This window comes from Vipera berus, assembly GCF_964194415.1.
Source record: "Vipera berus genome assembly, chromosome: 7".
NCBI lineage: Eukaryota > Metazoa > Chordata > Lepidosauria > Squamata > Viperidae > Vipera > Vipera berus.
In genome coordinates this window covers 19,977,329-19,997,250 of record NC_138209.1, presented here as the reverse complement: position 1 = coordinate 19,997,250, position 19,922 = coordinate 19,977,329, and the positions used below count along the sequence as shown (strand labels likewise).

General features: G+C 39.1%; 1 protein-coding gene across 7 annotated transcripts in view; it reads left to right on the top strand.

Moving 5' to 3' along the window:
* Positions 1–19,922, top strand: part of EMCN (endomucin) — a 51,648-nt gene that overhangs the window by 23,696 nt on the left and 8,030 nt on the right. For 6 of the 7 annotated variants that reach the window (XM_081332816.1, XM_081332815.1, XM_081332818.1 and 3 more), the window contains exons 4-10: positions 3,454–3,495; positions 6,608–6,685; positions 9,548–9,622; positions 11,072–11,149; positions 14,713–14,763; positions 17,919–18,014; positions 19,143–19,167. In XM_081332816.1, coding sequence (XP_081188942.1) covers positions 3,454–3,495; positions 6,608–6,685; positions 9,548–9,622; positions 11,072–11,149; positions 14,713–14,763; positions 17,919–18,014; positions 19,143–19,167 — 445 coding nt within the window. The remainder of the gene's footprint in view (positions 1–3,453; positions 3,496–6,607; positions 6,686–9,547; positions 9,623–11,071; positions 11,150–14,712; positions 14,764–17,918; positions 18,015–19,142; positions 19,168–19,922) is intronic. The other variant, XM_081332814.1, reaches the window with a different exon arrangement.

The following is a 19,922-nucleotide window of genomic DNA, read 5'->3' as shown; positions in this document are numbered from 1 at the left end:
GCTACGCATCCTGATCCACTTCCAGGCAATCCACAGCAACCACCTGTATCCAACCCTGCTTCAAGTTATGGCAGGGAGCAGCATGGCGGGGAGCATCAAGGTCATGCTCCAGTCACCAATGTTTCATCTTCACCCAATCTCCAAGCTAGAGACCTTGTTCTGTTTAAGGACCAACGAGCTCAAGAATCGAAAGGCACTAAAACCTCCATATCAAGGCGTGTCCCTGAACGACGCCCTTCTCACTGGTCCAAACTTAACCAACAACCTCGTAGGTGTACTCATGAGGTTCAGAAAAGAACCCGTCGCCATAACAGCTGACATTGAGCAAATGTTTCATTGCTTTAAAGTAAGAGAAGACCATAGGAACTTCTTAAGGTTTCTGTGGCACCGTGACAACAACATGGACAATGACGTCACCGAATATCGCATGAAAGTACATGTCTTTGGAAACAGTCCCTCACCTGCTGTTGCAACATATGGTCTACGAAGGACCGCTCTAGAAGGTGAGAAAGACTATGGTGCAGATGCTCGACATTTTGTCGAAAGGGACTTCTATGTGGACGATGGACTCAAATCCTTACCCACGGACAAAGAAGCCATAGACCTACTCCAAAGGACACAAAGTATGCTTTCTGAAGCTAATCTTAGACTCCACAAATTTGCCTCAAACAGTGCTGCAGTTATGAAAGCCTTCCAGCCCAGTGATTATGCCAAAGGATTTAAGGACCTTAACTTGGGAGTGGACATGCCCCCCGAACAGAGAAGTTTGGGTCTACGATGGAACTTATCTAACGACACCTTTGGCTTTCATGTCAGCTCTATAGATAAACCATTCACCAAACGTGGTGTTTTGTCAGTAGTGAATAGCCTATATGATCCACTTGGTTTCGTAGCTCCCATCACCATACAAGGTAAATCCTTACTACGACAACTCTCAGAGTCCACTAAAGACTGGGACACACCATTACCAAGAGACAAGCTCCCAAAATGGGAGTCCTGGAAACAATCTCTACATGCCTTAGATGGAATCGACATACCACGCTGCTACACTCCAGCCTCCCTTACAGCAAGCCAGACCAGGGAAATTCACATTTTCTCAGACGCATCCACTGAGGCCATAGCAGCTGTTGCCTATCTCAAGGTTAAAGACTCTATAAATCGGACCCACATTGGGTTTTTGTTTGGCAAAGCCAAGTTGGCACCCAAGCCTGAGCACACAATCCCTAGACTTGAACTTTGTGGGGCCGTATTGGCTGTTGAAATTGTAGACTTTATATTGCGTGAGCTGGACATTCACATACATGACATTACGTTTTATACAGACAGCAAGGTTGTCTTAGGCTGCATACACAACCAGACAAAACGCTTTTATGTTTACGTCAGCAATCGTGTAGAACGGATCAGAAAATCCTCTAAGCCTGAACAATGGCATTACATTCCATCAGAACTTAATCCTGCAGATCACGCTACAAGACCACTATCGGCAAGTGCTTTTACAAGTTCCTCTTGGCTAACAAGTCCTAAGTTCCTGCTTGATCATACAGAAGAAAGCACAGTCGAATCCTTCGACCTTCAAGATCCAGACAATGATCCGGAGATTCGTTCTGAAATAAAGACTCTTCTTACCAGATTTGAACAAAGAACCATCATGGACTGTCAACGTTTTGAATGGTTCTCCGAGTGGAAAAAGCTTGTACGCACCATCACAAGGTTAGTCCACATCGCACGATGTTATCACACCAAGTCCGATGACATTGAATGTCAAGGCTGGCACTTGTGCAAAAACCCTCTATCAGCAAAAGACATCGCTAGCAGTGAGCTGCTCATAATATGCTGTGTACAACAGAATGTCTTTAGTGCAGAATTCAAATGCATCCAGGACAAACAGAACATTCCAAAAAACAGTCCAATCGCCAACCTGAACCCATTCATAGACATCCACAGCATGCTAAGGGTTGGCGGTCATTTACATAAGGCCAATTTGGGAGAGCGTGAACAGCATCCTCTTATAATACCTGGTCGTCACCATCTCTGTACCTTGCTCATACGCCATCACCATGAAGAGGTTAAGCACCAAGGCAGACATTTCACAGAAGGTGCCATAAGAGCGGCAGGCTTTTGGATTGTAGGAGCAAAAAGACAGATTGCAGCTATACTGCACAGATGTGTGCAATGCCGTAAATTAAGAGGAAGGCATCAGCAACAACAAATGTCAGACCTGCCAACCGACAAACTAAGCACTGACCCACCATTTACTCGTTGGTCTGGACGTTTTTGGCCCATAGTCGGTAACAGCACGTAGGACACGTGGTGGCCAAGCAAATAACAAGCGTTGGGCAGTGCTATTCACTTGTATGAGTGTACGTGCAGTACACATTGAGGTTTTGGAATCCATGGATACCTCATGTTTCTTTAATGCTCTAAGGCGATTTCTCGCCATAAGGGGACCAGTAAACTCATTAAGATCTGACTGTGGAACTAATTTCATTGGAGCCTGCAGAGAATTAGACATCAATTCTAAGTCAGTCCAGGACTTTTAGCTGGAAAGGGCTGCACTTGGATCTTTAATCCTCCTCACTCTTCCCACATGGGTGGCTCATGGGAGAGAATGATAGGAATCACACGTAGAATATTGGACTCTATGTTAATGGACTTGAACTCTGCAAGGCTTACTCATGAGGTCTTGACCACTTTATTAGCAGAAGTGTCTGCTATAATCAATTCAAGGCCACTAGTACCAGTGTCTACCGATCCAGAATTCCCGACCATCCTCACTCCAGCTACTCCTCACCCAAAAGCTCGGATCTGTTCCTGTTCCACCTGGAGATTTTGGAAGAGGAAAGGCTGGATGCTGCTGTGTTTCAGAAGGAAGAAATAGATGGAATAAATTCTCTCTCTGTGTGTATTAGGCATATCCCCTCACCATTTTTCGGTTCACAATTAGGCACTCAAAGCATATGAACAAGGGATTTTTAGTGCCATTTCTCAGAAAAACCCATTGGATCCAGTGAAATTTATTGGGTTGGTGCCTAACTTTTATTAACTTCCATCTGGAATTTTATCATGTCAGGGGAACTGGGGATAAGCAGTGGGAATATGAACTGTCTTAAGTCCTCTTTTGCTCAGAACTGCGCCTCCTAGCACTGAAGAGAACATTAATTCAAAGGAGCAATAAAAGTATCCACATTTGAAGGAAAGGAGATAATTTGTTCTGCAGCAGAGCAAAAAGGATACATATTAAAATAATGAAGCTAGAGAAGTTTCACGTATTGCTACAACAGCACAAAAAGGTGTTGTCAGTACTATAAGACAGAAGCTCAGAATAGTAAATTTAAAACTTGCTTTCAAGTGTGTTTAATTTATAATAATGTATTGCCTTTTTCAAAAAGATACAATAATTTTATCTAGCAAGCATTAAACTTACTGTGCATTTTCTGTCTTACCCTTCCAAAGGTGCCACTTCGATGAGCACAGTTGCAGCTACTACCATTAAAGGTAATGTATTACCTTTATGAATTAGTTAGAACACTTCTAATATTTTATTTTTGTCTTAATTCATATCTAAACATTTTCTGGACAGTATGGTACAGCAGAGGCCTATTTAAAAAAGAAACGTGTTGTTGAGTTACAAACAAGTTAGATTAGCATGCTGTAAGTGAACACCCAAGTCCCATGCACAACATCGCACCATGTCAGAAGCAGTGAGGCACTTCCAGGTTGAAAGGATTAGCTGGTGGCATCACCCTTTCCCAGGTGATGCCCATTTGGGGTCTCCTTTCATGTGCCCAGCAGGAGCTGGAGCGAAGGATGGGAACTCACCCCTCCTCACAGCAGCACTCAGATCTCAAACACAGGCTTGCTAACCTCCAGCCCAGCATCCTAACCACCATGCTTCTCTAGTCCCATGCATGATTCCTCAAAATTAATTTTGTTTTTTTGAATTGGGCTTACTCCTCAGAAAACATCCAAAGAAAGGGTGCATAACTTTTTGGACTGAGAACTGCATTTGTCCTTCAAATGGCAGACAGTGCACTCCCTAAAATAGGGGGACCAAAAGAAAAAAAATAAATGTATATGGATTTAACCAGTAAATGCAATTCAATTCAGTTAATATGATTACTTCCACATATATAATAATCTCTCCCTTGTATTAATTACATTACCTTGGGAAGTGCTCTGGGGACAGAGGCAGTTATACAGATAATATGCTGTTCTGTGGCTGCAGATGTTCACAGGTCTATAAAATGAGATTGCAGTCTTAAACTGCTAGTAGTAATTGCTTGGGCATATAAAATGCCAACACTATCAGAAAAATAAAATGATTTGGTGACAGAAGTATCAAAGAACTGTCCCTCTTATGCTGGATGGGGAAGAGAGAGGAAGTTTTCTAGAAGCATTTACCCCTTTCTTAAATTGAGTTACAGAATGCACCCTATTTGCTTTTCCCTTTGGGATTCCTTAGGAGCCTCTGACAAGAATCTCATCTGATAGCACAAGATAATACAGTTTTATATTCATCTAAAGATGGATGTGTCTGTTTGTTTTCTACAACATTTTCATTTTCAAGCACACCTTTTCTACTTTGGTCCATCAGGTGAGATCGCAGCCAACAATAATTGCTTTTGCTTGGTTTGGTTTCTCTCTAAGAAACCTTTGTATGAATTCTCTTACATATCAAACTTTTATATGGAATCTACTAAACAACAGGAAGCTATTTATTTTCTTAATGGACACATCTATATTATTTTCTTTCTCATGAGCACACTGTTCTATGCATTTTTCCCAGAGTTTGTAGCATTGTTTAAGTTGGGGTGTTCCATTTGGTTGTAATTGTAAAGAATAATAAAGTTACAATTCATCTATTACTGTGTGAAATAAGAATTAGGTTGCATTTTTTTTTCAGATAAAATACAGATCAAATTATTTTACTCCCATATTTCACTATAACTGATAGGATAGAAATGAAATATTTATTAGCTAGGATCATTTTTGTACCACACTTTATAATATCAGATTTCAGCACTTAACATGAAACAAAGTCAAAAACAGATATTATTTTAAAACCGCCAAAACATGCACAATCAAAGCTTGTAAACATATTTGGGGAAAACATCTATTAAATGAATAGGCTTGCACTGTAAATTAAGAAAAATTCTCAAATCGATCTCTAGGTGTCTTTTTAAAAATGCATGCTATCTTTGTCCTAAGCAATGGAAAAGTTACTAATGTGTTTTTCTAAAGAAAGGCATCCCATTATGGATTTGAGGATGAAAAATGGTCTACTGGGAAACATTTCTACCTTGTAGTTAACACTGTAATTCATCCCTATAATTCTTATTTTCTTTATATCAATACATTTCAAACTTTCTGGTGCTCAGGATCATTTCAGGGATCTCAAAAATGTTAAGGCCACCCATTCATAAAATGGCAACAAGTTCAAGTAAGTATAGAACAACTACAGCTGAAAAATCATCGTCTTCGTTAGCATCATCTTTTTCTCAAGGAGAAAAATGCTTAATATTTTTGTTATACAAAATGTCCTTTGTATTCCCTTGTTATTCTATTACATCTTCTATTTTCTTCCCACAAGTCTTTTCTCAAAATCCCAAATGAGTGATCAGGTTTTGGAATATTATGTTAGAATTCCACCAGTCCTTTAGAGTTAGCTTCAGTTGTATTTTCCTTTTTTAAAAAAGTACCTCCAATTATTAAAAAAACAACAGGGTTACGGTAATAGGGCAAACTATGTTTGCAATTATTTCCTTTGAGTGCTATTTAGTCTTCTTAAAGTGATTCATTATGCGTTCCTGCCTACAAATGCAGTAGGATAATCCCTAGGAAATTCCAGATTCTAATGAAGGCAAACAGTTTTGCATTTCTGAATAAGATACAGCAGCACTTGCTAATTCAGTTTTGCAATACAGTACTGCTGAAATGGAAGTAGATATTAATGACATGATTCCCAATTTCTACAGTGTTAGAGAAGTTGGAAGCTCTTACAGGGCCATTGACAGAATAATTGTCATAGGTTTGAAAGCTCTGATCTCAAAACTTGATGGGCAAATAAATCCACATTTTTATTAAAGTAAACCAGTATGGTAATGGCCACATGATTGGTTTGGACATGTCTACAAGTATCCCTGATATGTATTTATATTGATGTGCCATAACTAGGCAACTGCTGAAAAGCAAGACAACTTAATTGCTAGCTCTCTTCTTTTTGCTAAATTAAAAAAAAGAAAGAATTAAATACAGTGTTAATGGTTTATTCCTTATTCTTTCAACTTAATCTAAAATCCAGGCTGTTTAGTGTTAAATTTCTCATTCTAATACTGTTGGGTCAGTGGATGCAACTTCCTGTTTAGTCTATTTAAACCTGTTATGTATAGACTGCCTATGAGTTGAAGCCTGAAATATTTATTTTAGAGAGCCAAAATGAGATCTCCAGTGGATTTTGCTAGGAGGCATTCTGTACTAACAATAAAGATATGGTCTTCTGTGGGTGGCACTCTGCTTAATTGATCCAGCCTACCTTAGTTTTAAAATACTGCTTGACTTAAAATGCCATTTGTCTAGAACATGCATTCATTTGACTTCTTCTTTACAGACCAAAGCTATCAGACCCCTCACATTCGGGCAAATACAACAGACAGATCAGAAAATGTCACTGAAGTTGGACCTAAAAGTAAGTGATGACACATTTACATATCAATACAATATTATCTATACTGATTTCCAGCTATTTAGTGGTTATCCCAATTTTTACAACCCAGTCTGACAGCATTAAATCCAACACATCTAACATTTTTAGTTGCGGAAAGATGCTGTGATGTCTTTGCCCTACAAGAAATCACCCTTGTTCAAGAAATTTTAAAAACTATGAAAAAAGAACACAAAACGAACACATCCTATGAAGAATGATTTAACAGCTTTTCTTTTCATTTCATTTACAATAATTATTGCCTTGTTATGTTTACAAAGAAAGCTCCATAACCTCACAAGCTCTGATATAATGCCACTGTCCTTCCCTTTTAGTGGGAGGCGCATCTTGATGGGATAGTTTGTTTATAGGCAGATAATCCACAAAATGTTACTTCGTTGGAGGAGCTAATAAGCAAAATTGAAAGTTTAACATGTATGTTTATTTGCAAAATAAATATCTGTCTAGTTTTACAAATTATTTTTTAAAAATCAAAACACTAAAAACAAATTGTAAAATTATAGTGGCTGCTAAGCAGAAAATATGAGGATGATATAATTAGTCCTTGGTTCAACTAATCTAAGGTGAAGCTTTTCCAAAGAAAAAGAAAAAATGTCCAGAAATTATTTATATTGCTGTAACTCATCTCAAGAAATAAATGTTGATTCTGGAGTTGCATAATGCTTTTAGAGAATTTTAATTTCTTTTAAAATATTGTAAGAGTCTTCATTCATTATCGATTTCAATAAAAATTTCAAAAAGTCCTTTGACATAACTAAGTTTTTCTTAAAATAATGAATGTCATTGTAATACCTATTAAAACAACCTTCCTTAAACTAGGGCTCCTCGTGCATTTTGAACTTCACATCCCATAGTTCTCGGCCAACATGAAAGTCAATGTTCAACATTCTGAAGGGCATCAACTCAAAGAAAGCAGCTTCAAATAGCTGCACTTGACACTTGGCCCTTTTGGTCAAAGTGATTGAATTTTATAGTGATTCAAGGTAATAAGACAATTTTAAAGGCTGGGACCATGCATGCATACCATCATATTATTTCCTTTCACATAGGCAAATATTATTTTGAAGCACAGAAAGGGGTAAGAAAGAGCAAGTCAGAACAATTAAAGATGTAAGATAAGAAAAGTCAGTATACCTAAGCCTAGTTCAGCATTCACTATACCTCTCTATACTTTTTTATCTTGAAAGCTGCTATTACCATATTTATTAATAAGTCCACATTTATTTTATTCATTTTTATTTATTAAATTTATATGCCGAATCACCAATCAGGGAACTCTCCATACTGCTTCGTACACTGCCATTATCATTATTATTTCTTAATTTATTTATTTATTTATTTATTTATTTGTTTTTATAAACCGCCCTTCTCCCGAGGGACTCGGGGCGGTGTACAGAGTAAGGTAGGTATACAGATTGAACAATAGTGAAAAACAATAGTAAAAACAAACTGGGACCCCAATTAGAGCTATCAGGCCAGGCCGGACTGCTGGAACAGGTAAGTTTTTAAGTCGCGCCGGAAGGTGCGGAGGTCGGGGGCCATCCGGATTTTGGTTGGCAAGCAGTTCCAGAGGGCTGGCGCACCCACTGAGAATGCCCTCCCCCTGGGGGCCACCAGCCGACATTCCTTGAGCGGTGGCACCCTGAGGAGGCCCTCTCTGTGGGAGCGCACAGGACGGTGGGGTGCTGACATTGGCAGAAGGTGCTCCCGTAGGTAATCCGGACCCATGCCATGTAGGGCTTTGTATGTCATCACTAGCACCTTGAATTTTGTGACCTTCTGGTTTTAAAGGAAGACTAAACTGCAGTTTAATGTTGAATTTCTAGCATCACTAGATTAAATAGTGCACGGAGGAGAGGTGTGATATGGGAGTATCGGGAGGCTCCCAAGAGTGTCCGTGCCGCTGCACTTTGCACCAGTTGAAGCTTCCGAGTGGATCTCAAGGGCAGCCCCATGTAGAGAGCGTTACAGTAGTCTAGGCGAGAGGTCACAAGGGCATGGGTGACTGTACGTAAGGCATCCAGGTCCAGATAAGGCCGTAGTTGGCAAACTAGTCGAACCCGGGAGAAGGCCCCCTTGGTCACAGCTCCTATGTGATCTTCCAGGGAGAGCTGCGAGTCTAGGAGGACACCCAGGTTGCGGGCCCTATCAACAGGGGGTAGTAACTTGTCCCCGATGTTAAGGGATGGGATGTTCTGAGTATCCTGGCTTGCCGGTACGTACAGCCATTCAGTCTTGTCCGGGTTCAGTTGAAGCCTGTTCCTCCCCATCCATTCCCGGACCGCTTTCAGGCAGCGGGACATCACGTCGAGGGCATCACTGATGTTGTTTGGAGTTGAGATGAAAAGCTGGGTGTCATCAGCATACTGATGGTACCCTACTCCAAAGCTGCGAATGATCTCACCCAGCGGTTTCATGTAGATGTTGAACAGGAGAGGCGAGAGGACCGACCCCTGAGGGACTCCGCAAGCGAGAGGCCTCGGGGTCGACCTCTGTCCCCCTGCCAGCACCGACTGCGAGCGACCCTGGAGAAAGGAGGAGAACCAACGCAGAACCGTGCCTCCCACTCCCAGTCCCCTGAGGTGTCGCAGCAAGATACCATGGTCGTTTTGTTTTGTTTTAGGATCTCATTAACTCAGCCCAATCATAGCTTTCTGTTTTGTCCTCCCTATCAATCTGTTTATTCCTCCTTCATTTATTTGTTTTGCTGGGACCTGAGGATGTTGAGAAAAGAGATTTGATTTCCATACTTACATACTGATTATTCCTTTGACAAATATGCTTTGAGAATAGCAGCTAACACTCTGTCGTTTATCTTATCAAAAGTAACAGCAGGCACAACTGAGTCATCAACAAAGATTCCTATGACTTCGGCATTCAGCTTGGGTCCAGCAATTTTAGGTAAGACTTCCCACCCACCCCAATCTCATTCATAATCATGTCTCAAAAATGGACCTATTAAACAGTTATATGGCAGATTTGCTTCTTCTGTGATAGCTTATTGCAGTTTCAGCTTGAGCACAGGTATTCTCCTTGCTTTTTATTGTAGTTGATCCAATGGGAAACCAGGATAGCTGTGGGAATTCTTCACAGAAAAATCATATTATTGTTATTGCGCTCTGCCTCCTGAAGGAGCTGAGAATGGTGCACATAAAAAGAACAATATGTAGAGAAGCTAACAGAAGGTTTTGTTATAGCAGCAATACTTGTGGGAAATAATGGGAGCTGTGGTCAAATATAGCTGAAAGTATCAGGCTGGGGAAGACTTTATTAAAGGGGGTATTAATATTCTCAGAGAATAGTTGCCATCACCTAGTTATGTGGTGGCTTGGCTACCCTCACCCCTTTTTATTTTAAAAGTAAAGGTCGTCTTTCTGTAAGGCAAGACCTAGACATTTTAGAGAAGTTCCCTTGAGGGATCAGCTCCATCCTCTCAGTACATGGCTCTTAATTCAAGAATGGGCAACCTACTGAGGGCCCTTTGAAATCACAGGTTGATGGGACAGACCTAAAAGGGTGTTCAGCTACCCATTCTCTTTATTTATTTTTCTAATTTAAATATAGTATATATCTTTTTCTCACTCTCTTTCCCCCCTTCTCTTGGTTTATCCCTTCCATATAAAAAGATTTTGGGTGAACACATTGCTTTTGACAGAGCTCTAAATTGATTGATTGTGACAGGTATTTGAAAATAGATGGTTCTACTGATTGCATTAATACAGACTAGAGAGCAACGTGGCTGATTCGAATGTTCTCCATACGAAAACGACTAACTGATGAAGGGCTAGCATTTGGAAAGAAGCCTTATGATGAAGACATTGTTAGCCATCTTCAACCTAAGCCTATGGACTATCTATAATTTATTTTATCTAACAGTTCCAAGACTTTTTGTAATGACTCATCTCAGCCTAATGAACATCTAAAGTAATTGCCAGGAGATGGGTCTAAATTGCTGAGTTTTATGGTAGTGATAGCACCTATTAATGACACAGCATTTTACCTGGAAATTGTAAAAATGTTCTCTCAAGAATGTGAGAACCTGGATGCAGTGAAGGTAGAGATAATTAATCGTGAAGTCAATTGTTTGATGCAGTAATTAATTGTTTCATAGAAGCTTCCCACTTTCTGCTTTTTGCAAGTATGATAACATTTGTTATGTTGTTAGTTTTAAAATAGGGTTATCCTGCCATTCTGCTGAAAACACCAAAGAGCACCCCATTGGCTTCATGTAAGGGACATGATAATGTATGGATGGGCACTCTGCTAAATTCTTCCATTCGAAAGAAACACGAAGTAACACTGAGGTTTGGCTTGTGGTTAACATGCATTCATTGGGCTTCTTCATTACAGATCAGAGTTCTCAGAGCCCTGACAACCAGACAAATACAATAGTCAGATTAGAAAAAGCATCTGAAGCTGGACCTAAAAGTAAGTGAAGAAAAACTTATATATCAATAAGCCCAATTTTCCTATTTGATTGTTGCCTGTACAAGAGGGTGAGAGACAGGTGTCTTGGTCTATATACCAAACAAATAACCCATTGGGATCCCCATATCAAAACAACTTACCTTATGTCTGGCCAGAACTTGAAAATAACATTTAACGCAGCACACTACTTAAACAAAATGGTTCGGTTGAGATCTGGATATATGGGACTGATTGGGGTAGATTGCAAGGGCGACTCCAAAATATAATTTTATCATATTTTATATATATCTTAAATTATTGTACACTATTATAATTTCATTTTAGATTGTATTTTATTCCCATTTCATTTTAAATCGTATTTTATTCTAATTCCACTTTAAATTGTTTTTTATCAAATTCCATTTTAAATTCCTTTTATCAAATTTTAGTAATAATTTGTTGCTGGAACTTTGCACTTTGATATGACCCAAGGGCTAATCAAAAAAGATTTATTATAATAAGCCCAATTTTGTGTAAACCTGAAACTATCTCTGCCATGTTTTCTAACACGCGTTACCCAAGGTCATCATAAGATTACCATATCTGGGTTTCAAAAGTATGGGTGACCACTACATATACAGAAAAATGTAAGTATGATTTGTTTGCAGCATAGATATGGTAACCATAGCACTCCAGACTCAAGGTGATGGATCTGCACATGTCCATAGTACTGTCACCTTTTTTAAAATAATAATAATAATAATAATAATAATAATAATAATAATAATAATAATAATAATAATAATAATAATAATAATAATAATAAAAATAAAGTTGTGTGAGGCAAGTTTACAGACACACTGATGTTCACATGCTTCATTAGAAACACAAGTAAAATAGCTTCTTTGTGAATAGGTTGCTGATAAGGTTGCTTTCCTTCCCTTTAGAGCATCATTCACTTGATTGTTCTCCAGAAAGAAAGGGTGAGGGAATAACAAATTGATAGTCAATCATGGTTTATCTGGTCAAAGAAAATAGGATAAAGCATAGTTTAAGATCTCTTTTTTCCATACTACTGCCTATTAAGCTATTAACTTCTTGTAAAAATGAAGCAATTCGAAGTAATGAAAGCAACTGTAACAAAAAAGTGTTATCTCTCTTTCTTTTTCATATATAGCTTATTGTCCCAAATCAACTGATTTTGGACAACATTACAATATTATCATTTTTCAGATATGAGTCTGGAATTCTTTCCAAATCCACTTTAAGGTAGCTATCATTTTAATGTACTATCCCAAATGATAATATGGTTGACTGTGAAAAGTACAATAAATCTACCAGTCATTGTCCATTATTTGTATTTTTTCTAAAATCTTATTCACTGACTATTTTGTGAAGTGTTCTAGATATAATCACATCATATTAGTTCAAGACCAAACTGTCCATATAAACACATCCAACTTCACAGTAGAGGCATAACAAAAGTCAAGATGGCAATCATGGCTCCAAGACTGAAGCCCCTTCCCCTTCCCTATTTTATATGCAACATGAAACAGAATGAATATCTGACAATACAATGTAATAAACAAGGGAATAATACTGACCAGAATACCATCAACACTGAATAAACAAAGTTGAAAGAATACTAACTATAGCTAATCCTCTGTTTATGTCCATTTGTTCAGTGACCATTTAAAGTTATGGTGATGCTGGAAAAATGGACTTATGATCAGCCAAGTTCCAGATGTTATAGCACCCACAAGATCATGTGATTACAATCCAAGGGCTTGGATGCCAGGCTTGCGATAACATCACAGCAAGCCATGGTGAAATAATTGCTGTTTGTGACCTTCTCTGCCAGCTTCCCAGAAAGTCAATGGGGTAGCTGGCAGAGCTGTAGTAAGTTGCTCCAGTAAGTCACTCCCACTGGTTTATTTTCCCTGAGGAGCACACTACAAAGTATGAGATCCAGTGGTGGGATTCAGCTGGTTCGCACCGGTTGGGGAGCCAGTTCGCACCCCGGAAGTGCATGGATACCACTTCCGGAAGTCTGTTCTAGGCATTGGAGGCCTAGAGGAGGCCTCTCAGGCCTAGAACGGCCCACCAGCAGTGCATGATACATATCTGTTTAAGCAATCCGGTCTGGTCTGACGGGTTCTGTTTTAATTATTGTTTTAAGATAACTATTTGTGCATTCTGTTATTTATGTTCACTGTTCACCGCCCTGAGTCCTTAGGGAGAAGGGCGGTATACAAATCAAATAAATAAATAAATAAAATAAATGATACCACTTCCGGAAGTCCATTCAGAGGCCCAGACCTGCATCACATAATAGAACCCGTTGTTCAGGTATTTGAATGCCACCACTGATGACATCCCACAGATCTCATACTCTGTAGCACCAAGCACACACACACACAAACACACACACACACACACACACACACACACACACACATTCCATAGTGCATGCCCAACCAGAGCACCTGCCTGCAACCTCCTCTGCCCAGCCCTGAAGACCTCCAAGGACCCACACACAACCTCTGTCAACCTGCCAATGCTCCATAGCAGCTGCCCATCGTAGCCCCATCCTCCTGGGACTCCTGCCTCATCCCACTTACTGGCTGACATGGTCCTGAGGTTACAAAGGCAAGCAGGATTATCAGGACTGCTGCTGCTAAGGAATGCAATTGCTCAAACGCACAAGTATAAATTGATAAATGTATGTTCCTCAATTTATACCTGTGCATTTGATTTTTGTTACCTAAATAAAGAACTTTGCCTTTGTCTTTGCTTTATCTCAAGACCACACCTGGAATACTGCATCCAGTTTTGGTCACCACATTACAAGAAATATGTTGAGTGCAAAGAAGAACAACTAAGATGTTTTAAGGCCTGGCGACAGGTTACAGGAAGTGAGCATGGTCAGTCTAAGGAAAAGAAGGACTAGGTGACATGATGGCAGCATTCCAGTATTTGAGGGGCTGCCACAAAAAAAAGGAGGTCAACTTTTTTCCCAAGCACCAGAGGGCAGGACAAGAAACAATGGATGGAAACTAATCAAGAAGAGTAGCTTGGAATTAAGAGAAACTCCCTAACAGTGAGAACAATTAACCAGTGGAACAGCTTGCCTTCAGAGGTTGTAAGTCATTGGAGGTTTTTAAGAAAAGACTGGACAACTACCTATCTGAAATTGTATAGGGTCTCAGGTTGAGCAGGGGGTTGGACTAGAAGACCCCCAAGGTCCGTTCCAGCTCTATTCTGTTTGATTGATCATCCTGCAATTTTCACCCATTTCCACATTACAATGGATGTATGGTTGAAACATTAAGGCTTACATGGCAAATTCATAATATTTTCTGCTTTTAAATTGTGCACATGAACCCTAGCAACAGGGAGAGATGCAAAATTATTTCAGTGTGGTTCAGAAATGGGATGTGAGGTGTACAGTAAAGAAACCTTAAGAAAGCTGAGAAAGCTGCAATTAATTCAACTGCTAGTTGATCACTGAAAGCAAAAAAACAAACAAACCCTACAGTGGACAATGTACATGACTATATGTATTTCAATTTCTTTTCTCATAGACAATTCAGTATTAACTAATCAGGAAAAACAAGATGACACTTCTTATAGTGGTAAGTAAATATGGCCCATGGTCTCTCCCCACAGGTTTTCGCAAAACTTTGTTTACAAAAAAAAATGTTGCTTGAAATGAAATTGCTGCACTTGTACTGTGAACCGTGTAGCAAATGTGTACCTGCTCACTTCTCTGGCTGACTATCTTTGAGTGTCTTTAGACTCTCCAAAAGAGAGATAGAATGCAATTAAGATAAAATTAACAATTTTCACCTCTGAGCTTTAGCATTTAGAATATTAAGGATCATATAAAGGAAAGCCTGGATCATGCCAATCTTTGCAGAGAGCAAGCATTAGGATATATTTGTCCAAGAGCTATAAAGTTATCATTCAGGGCAAAGTATCTGCTTGAGATTTTATTTAAGAGGTATGTGATGCAATGTGATTAATAATAGACACACTTCCATAATAAGATATGTGTTATTTTTTATCTATAAAAGAAAATAGCTATATAGTTGAGTTTGATATTCACTTCGGTATCATCAGACTGAGAATCCTCATTGACATATTGCAATGCACTTTGGGGAGGAAATTCCTGACCTTGATGTGGGAGAAGTTGGCATAGTCAAACAACTCTCTGCCTAACTAGCTTGCTTTGACTGATGAAGCTGCTTAGATGAGCAGCAAAACGTCTCAAACTAACAAGAAAAAGAAATGCAGTTGCCATGACTCCGCCTTCAGATAACTTTACCCAGATGACTGGAAATCTTCATTTTCATACTTCAGTATCATCAGAACCTCATCTAAACATCTACTCAGCTAGCCACATCTGGTCCAGCATTCATAAACACTGATGCTACACTTCATAAATGTATGGCACAACATAGGAGAACAAGACAGCACAGGACAAGATTCAGCAGTCCATCTGCACTTAAAAAACAAAGGCCACTCTTTCGAAGACAGAAAAGTTCACATTTTGGTCAGAAAGGACAGATGGTTGGAAAGAGGGGTCAAAGAGGCCATTATATCAAAATTGAACAGCCCTCTCTCAACAGAGGGGGAGGAATATGACATCATCTATCTTCAGTCTACAACACAGTCCTTTCAACAGCTCCAAGAAGGCTCCACACCAGGGGTGTCAAACTCAATTTCATTGAGGGCCGCATCAGCATTGCGGTTGCCCTCAGGGGGCCGGGTGGGTGTGGCCTGGGTGGGCGTGGCCTGCTGGGTGGGCATGGCTAGAGTGCGTATGGCCTACTGGGTGGGCGTGGCCAGCTCTACATCGTTAGCATCAAGGGTGCCTATGGGGGCCTGGGCAGGAGTGGGACAGATCTGAGGGTCTCTGGCAGAAGGAGGGTCTCTGGGCCAGGGCCAAGGCAGTGGGGGCCGTTCCCTCACTGTTTCCAGGATGGCTTCACGGGCCACATGAAACCACTTCGCGGGCCGGATCTGGTCCCCGGGCCTTGTGTTTGACATGTCTGCTCCACACCCATTTGCACAACAGGTGACTCTGATGATACAGCTAAGCCCCCAGGTGGCATTAATGACTCTCTAAAAGAATGCAAATGACCAGCTGTCTGCAAGGAATATAAATCCTTTCATTCCCCATCATCCAGTCAGAGCTGAAGAAGCCTCTTGGATGAGAAGCAAAATGTCTTCAAAGAGAAAAAAGAAAGTCCAGTTGCCTCATGAAAAAGCACCTTTGGGACAACCATGACCTGGATAACTGAGAATCTCCATAGACATCTGTCCAGAAATTTGTTCCCACAGTGACCAAACAAGTGTCCAGGGAAGCCTACTACTTTCCCAGCAGATGAATTGTGAGATAGTCGCACTGCCATCAAGGCTAATACTCATTGATTCCCCATGATTTCCATGAACTGATCCAGCCTTGGGTGACTTTGCTTCCAGTATTGTGGGAAGAGTGAAATGGCTTTCCTTTGTCCCTTTTATCCCCACTACAATATCACATTTTTTATCCAAAAGAAGCTGCTCGAGTCCTTTCATCATTGTAGTTGCTCTCTATGAACCTTCTCTAGCTCTACAATGGCCTTTTTGAAGAGCAGCAACTAGAATGAAGAAAACTGATTCAGAAAACACAAATTACTATAATTCTCTTCTTTAAAAGGAAGATGTAGGGAAACAAAAAAAATCAAGTTCTTCCATAATAATTAAAAAGCTCAAATAGAAATTATAGATTTGTACTTTGCAGCAATTTTTCTTAAACTGGAGCATCACCTAAAAATTACGCATTGCATGACAGCATATAAAAAGAGTTTTTACTTGGTATAAAATGTATATATGCTGAATTACATGGGTAAACATAAACAAAAATCTTATAATTTAAAAACAGGTGGCATATAGCTCAGCATAATGAAGAGTATGACATCTTGGATAAACAAATTATATGCAAAAGAAGATGTAAAGAGTTGCCCCAAAATTTTGCCAGCAAAGAGCAAAATCAGAGAGATGGGTAGGGTTTCAAGCAAAACAAGGTCCAATACTCTCATCAACAGCTCCATGCAAGGGTCTAATATCTTGGTAAACCAAAATATATCAGCTGCTAAAACGTAATGGGGCATTTAAAATCCATACTCAACAAAAATGGAAAGAGGGAGAGGGTGAGGGAGAGGGAGAGGGAAAAACCATATACAGTATCCAGTCTCTTAATCATATTTGCAGAAACTAGTACTATGCTGAGGAAGAGATATACACTCCCATTTTTAATTTGTTCTTCTAATGCATATAGGAGAAAACCATCTTCCTCTTAAATTCTGGAAGTCAAAATTCTGCTATTTACTGCAGAGATTTTTGAGTAGGACAGGAAAACAGATTTCCCCCCCCCCCATCATTAAGGCTCTTTGCCTGCCCCCTAGTGGTCATGCTGAAATACAGAAAGCCTAATAAATTGCTTTTTAGGGAGCCTTCAAGTCAGTGCTGACTCCTGGAGACTGCATGAAGAAGTGCCTCCAGTTTCCTTAGCAAGATTTCATAAGTGGTTTGCATTGCTTCCTTCCTAGAGCTGAGAGAAAGTAACTAACTCAAGGTCATCCATCTGGTTTTGCACTTATGGTAGTACTAGACCTAAGTTTTTTCAAGAATTCCCCAAAAGGTATCAAGGGTGAGTGGGAAAGGTTGTCATATTTTAGATGTTTAAAAACGTGCAGGTGTTGTAAAGTGCATGAAATAAAATGAATACTTTCATTACATACAGGTATAATTTTGCCAGTGGTCATTGCCCTGATTGTAATAAGTGTCATCGTATTCCTTTTAATGGCTTTGTACCGAATGTGCTTGAAGACAACACCAGGTATGTATGTGTGCTGTAGAAATTAAAATTTAATTGTATATAACATAATGAAATACACAGACATAGGATGGGGGTTTCTGGCATTGCATTACAGTGCTTGAGAAAGTATTTTATACGTCAACTGAACATGAGCCCACAATCTTTGGCGGCTCTTTTAAAAAAATAGTTTCCAGATTTTGTGAAATATATTTCTTTCTACTCGATTCTGCTTTGGTGGGATTCTATCACAAGTATGGCAGGTAGTTCTGCATGTACCACTTTTAAGATACAATTCATTCATGGAACAGGTACAGAGATAGTAAGAAGAATGATCGAGGAAACATATACTTAAAGCTATAAGTTCAAGGAGCTAACAATATTTAGCCATGAGAAAGAAGATAAAGGGACTACATTATAGCACTCTTTAAATATCTGAGAGATTCTCATGTGGAAGATAAAAACTGTTCTTAATTGCTGCAGAATATAAGACATAGAACAATGTGTTCCGTGACATACTGGATGTATGTTGGGGGATTCTTTACTCTGGATTCCTGCGTAGAGGAGGAAGTTGGATTTAATGATGTAAAAGGGCCTTTCATGTCTAGTAGTCTCAGGTTTTATTTGCTAGAAACCTAACCTGATCTCTCTTAAAGTGCTTCTGAGATTAGGTCAAAGAAAATCTAGAACCCTAAAGCTAAAGTTAATCCTACAAACTCTTAGATATCCCTATTGCCCATCCAACCTACTCTTAAGAAAAACTTTCTTGTAAAGTTATAGAAATTGAACAGTAGACTATTATGTGTCTCATATGCTTCACAGATTAGATTTCAGTTGCTGATACCATTTATAAGACCAACTGTTAAAAAATAGAACAGAATTTTAAAAATTGGAATCAGTTCTAAATATTCTTGGAATAAATTATAATTAGATTTAAATTGCTTCAGAAATTTCATCTATAAAATCTTTAAAAATTACTACTGGTTTTAGACCATACTTGAATTTTGTAACTGAATATAAGAAGGACAAAAATCCTGATACATAAAAAGGAAAAAGATCTCTGGCGTATCATGTTGAACTTAGAAATGTAGAAAGATGATGTGACTTATCATGGTGGACTAGAAAGATAATGTGAATTTAATTTCCTTCCAGAGAGGCAAGAGAATGGAACTGAACAGTAAGCTATTTCCCTTTTATTCCATCCATTTTGCTCATTTATGTTTAAAGACATTAAACATGTTAGGTTACAGTTTCTTTAACAACCCAGTTTTGAAAAGAGTGGCATTGTTCACCCAACCTTCTAGCCTTCTGCATTTATCTTTCAACAGTCAAGTCCCATTTCTTCCAGATGAATGTGATTTTGAGGTGGAAAGGTAGAGTGTGGTAACTAAAGTTACATAACTTGCATGCAGTTACTTTGTGGAGTTTCAATTTAGCTACAATCTGTCTCATGTGTACTTTGCTTCTCACTGTGTGACCAAGCTTCAACAGCTCGGCACTCAAAGTCATTTTTCTACTTGATGCAGCATTAACATTTCCTAAAAAGCTTTTAAAAAAAAATCTCCCCCCCCCCACATGTCTCAGAAAATGTAACTTTGTGGAATTTCATCCAAATATTTTATTCTCTCTGTGTGTGCATAATACCTCACAGGGTTGTTGTGGGGAAAAGGGGAGGAGGCAGGGATTTTGGATATGTTCATCACCTTGAGTGGGGTATGTATAAATAAATAAATAAATAATAAATAAATAAATAAATAAATAAATAAATAAATAAATAAGACAACTACAATTTTCAGGATACAAAGAAGAGATTATGACTAATTTGCAGCTAAAGAAGTCATCCACAGTCACTTTGGATAGTGAGATGGGTGACATATAAATTTAATAAATCAAATAAATAAGAAGAAAGGAGAGTGTTTTATCATGCCTTTT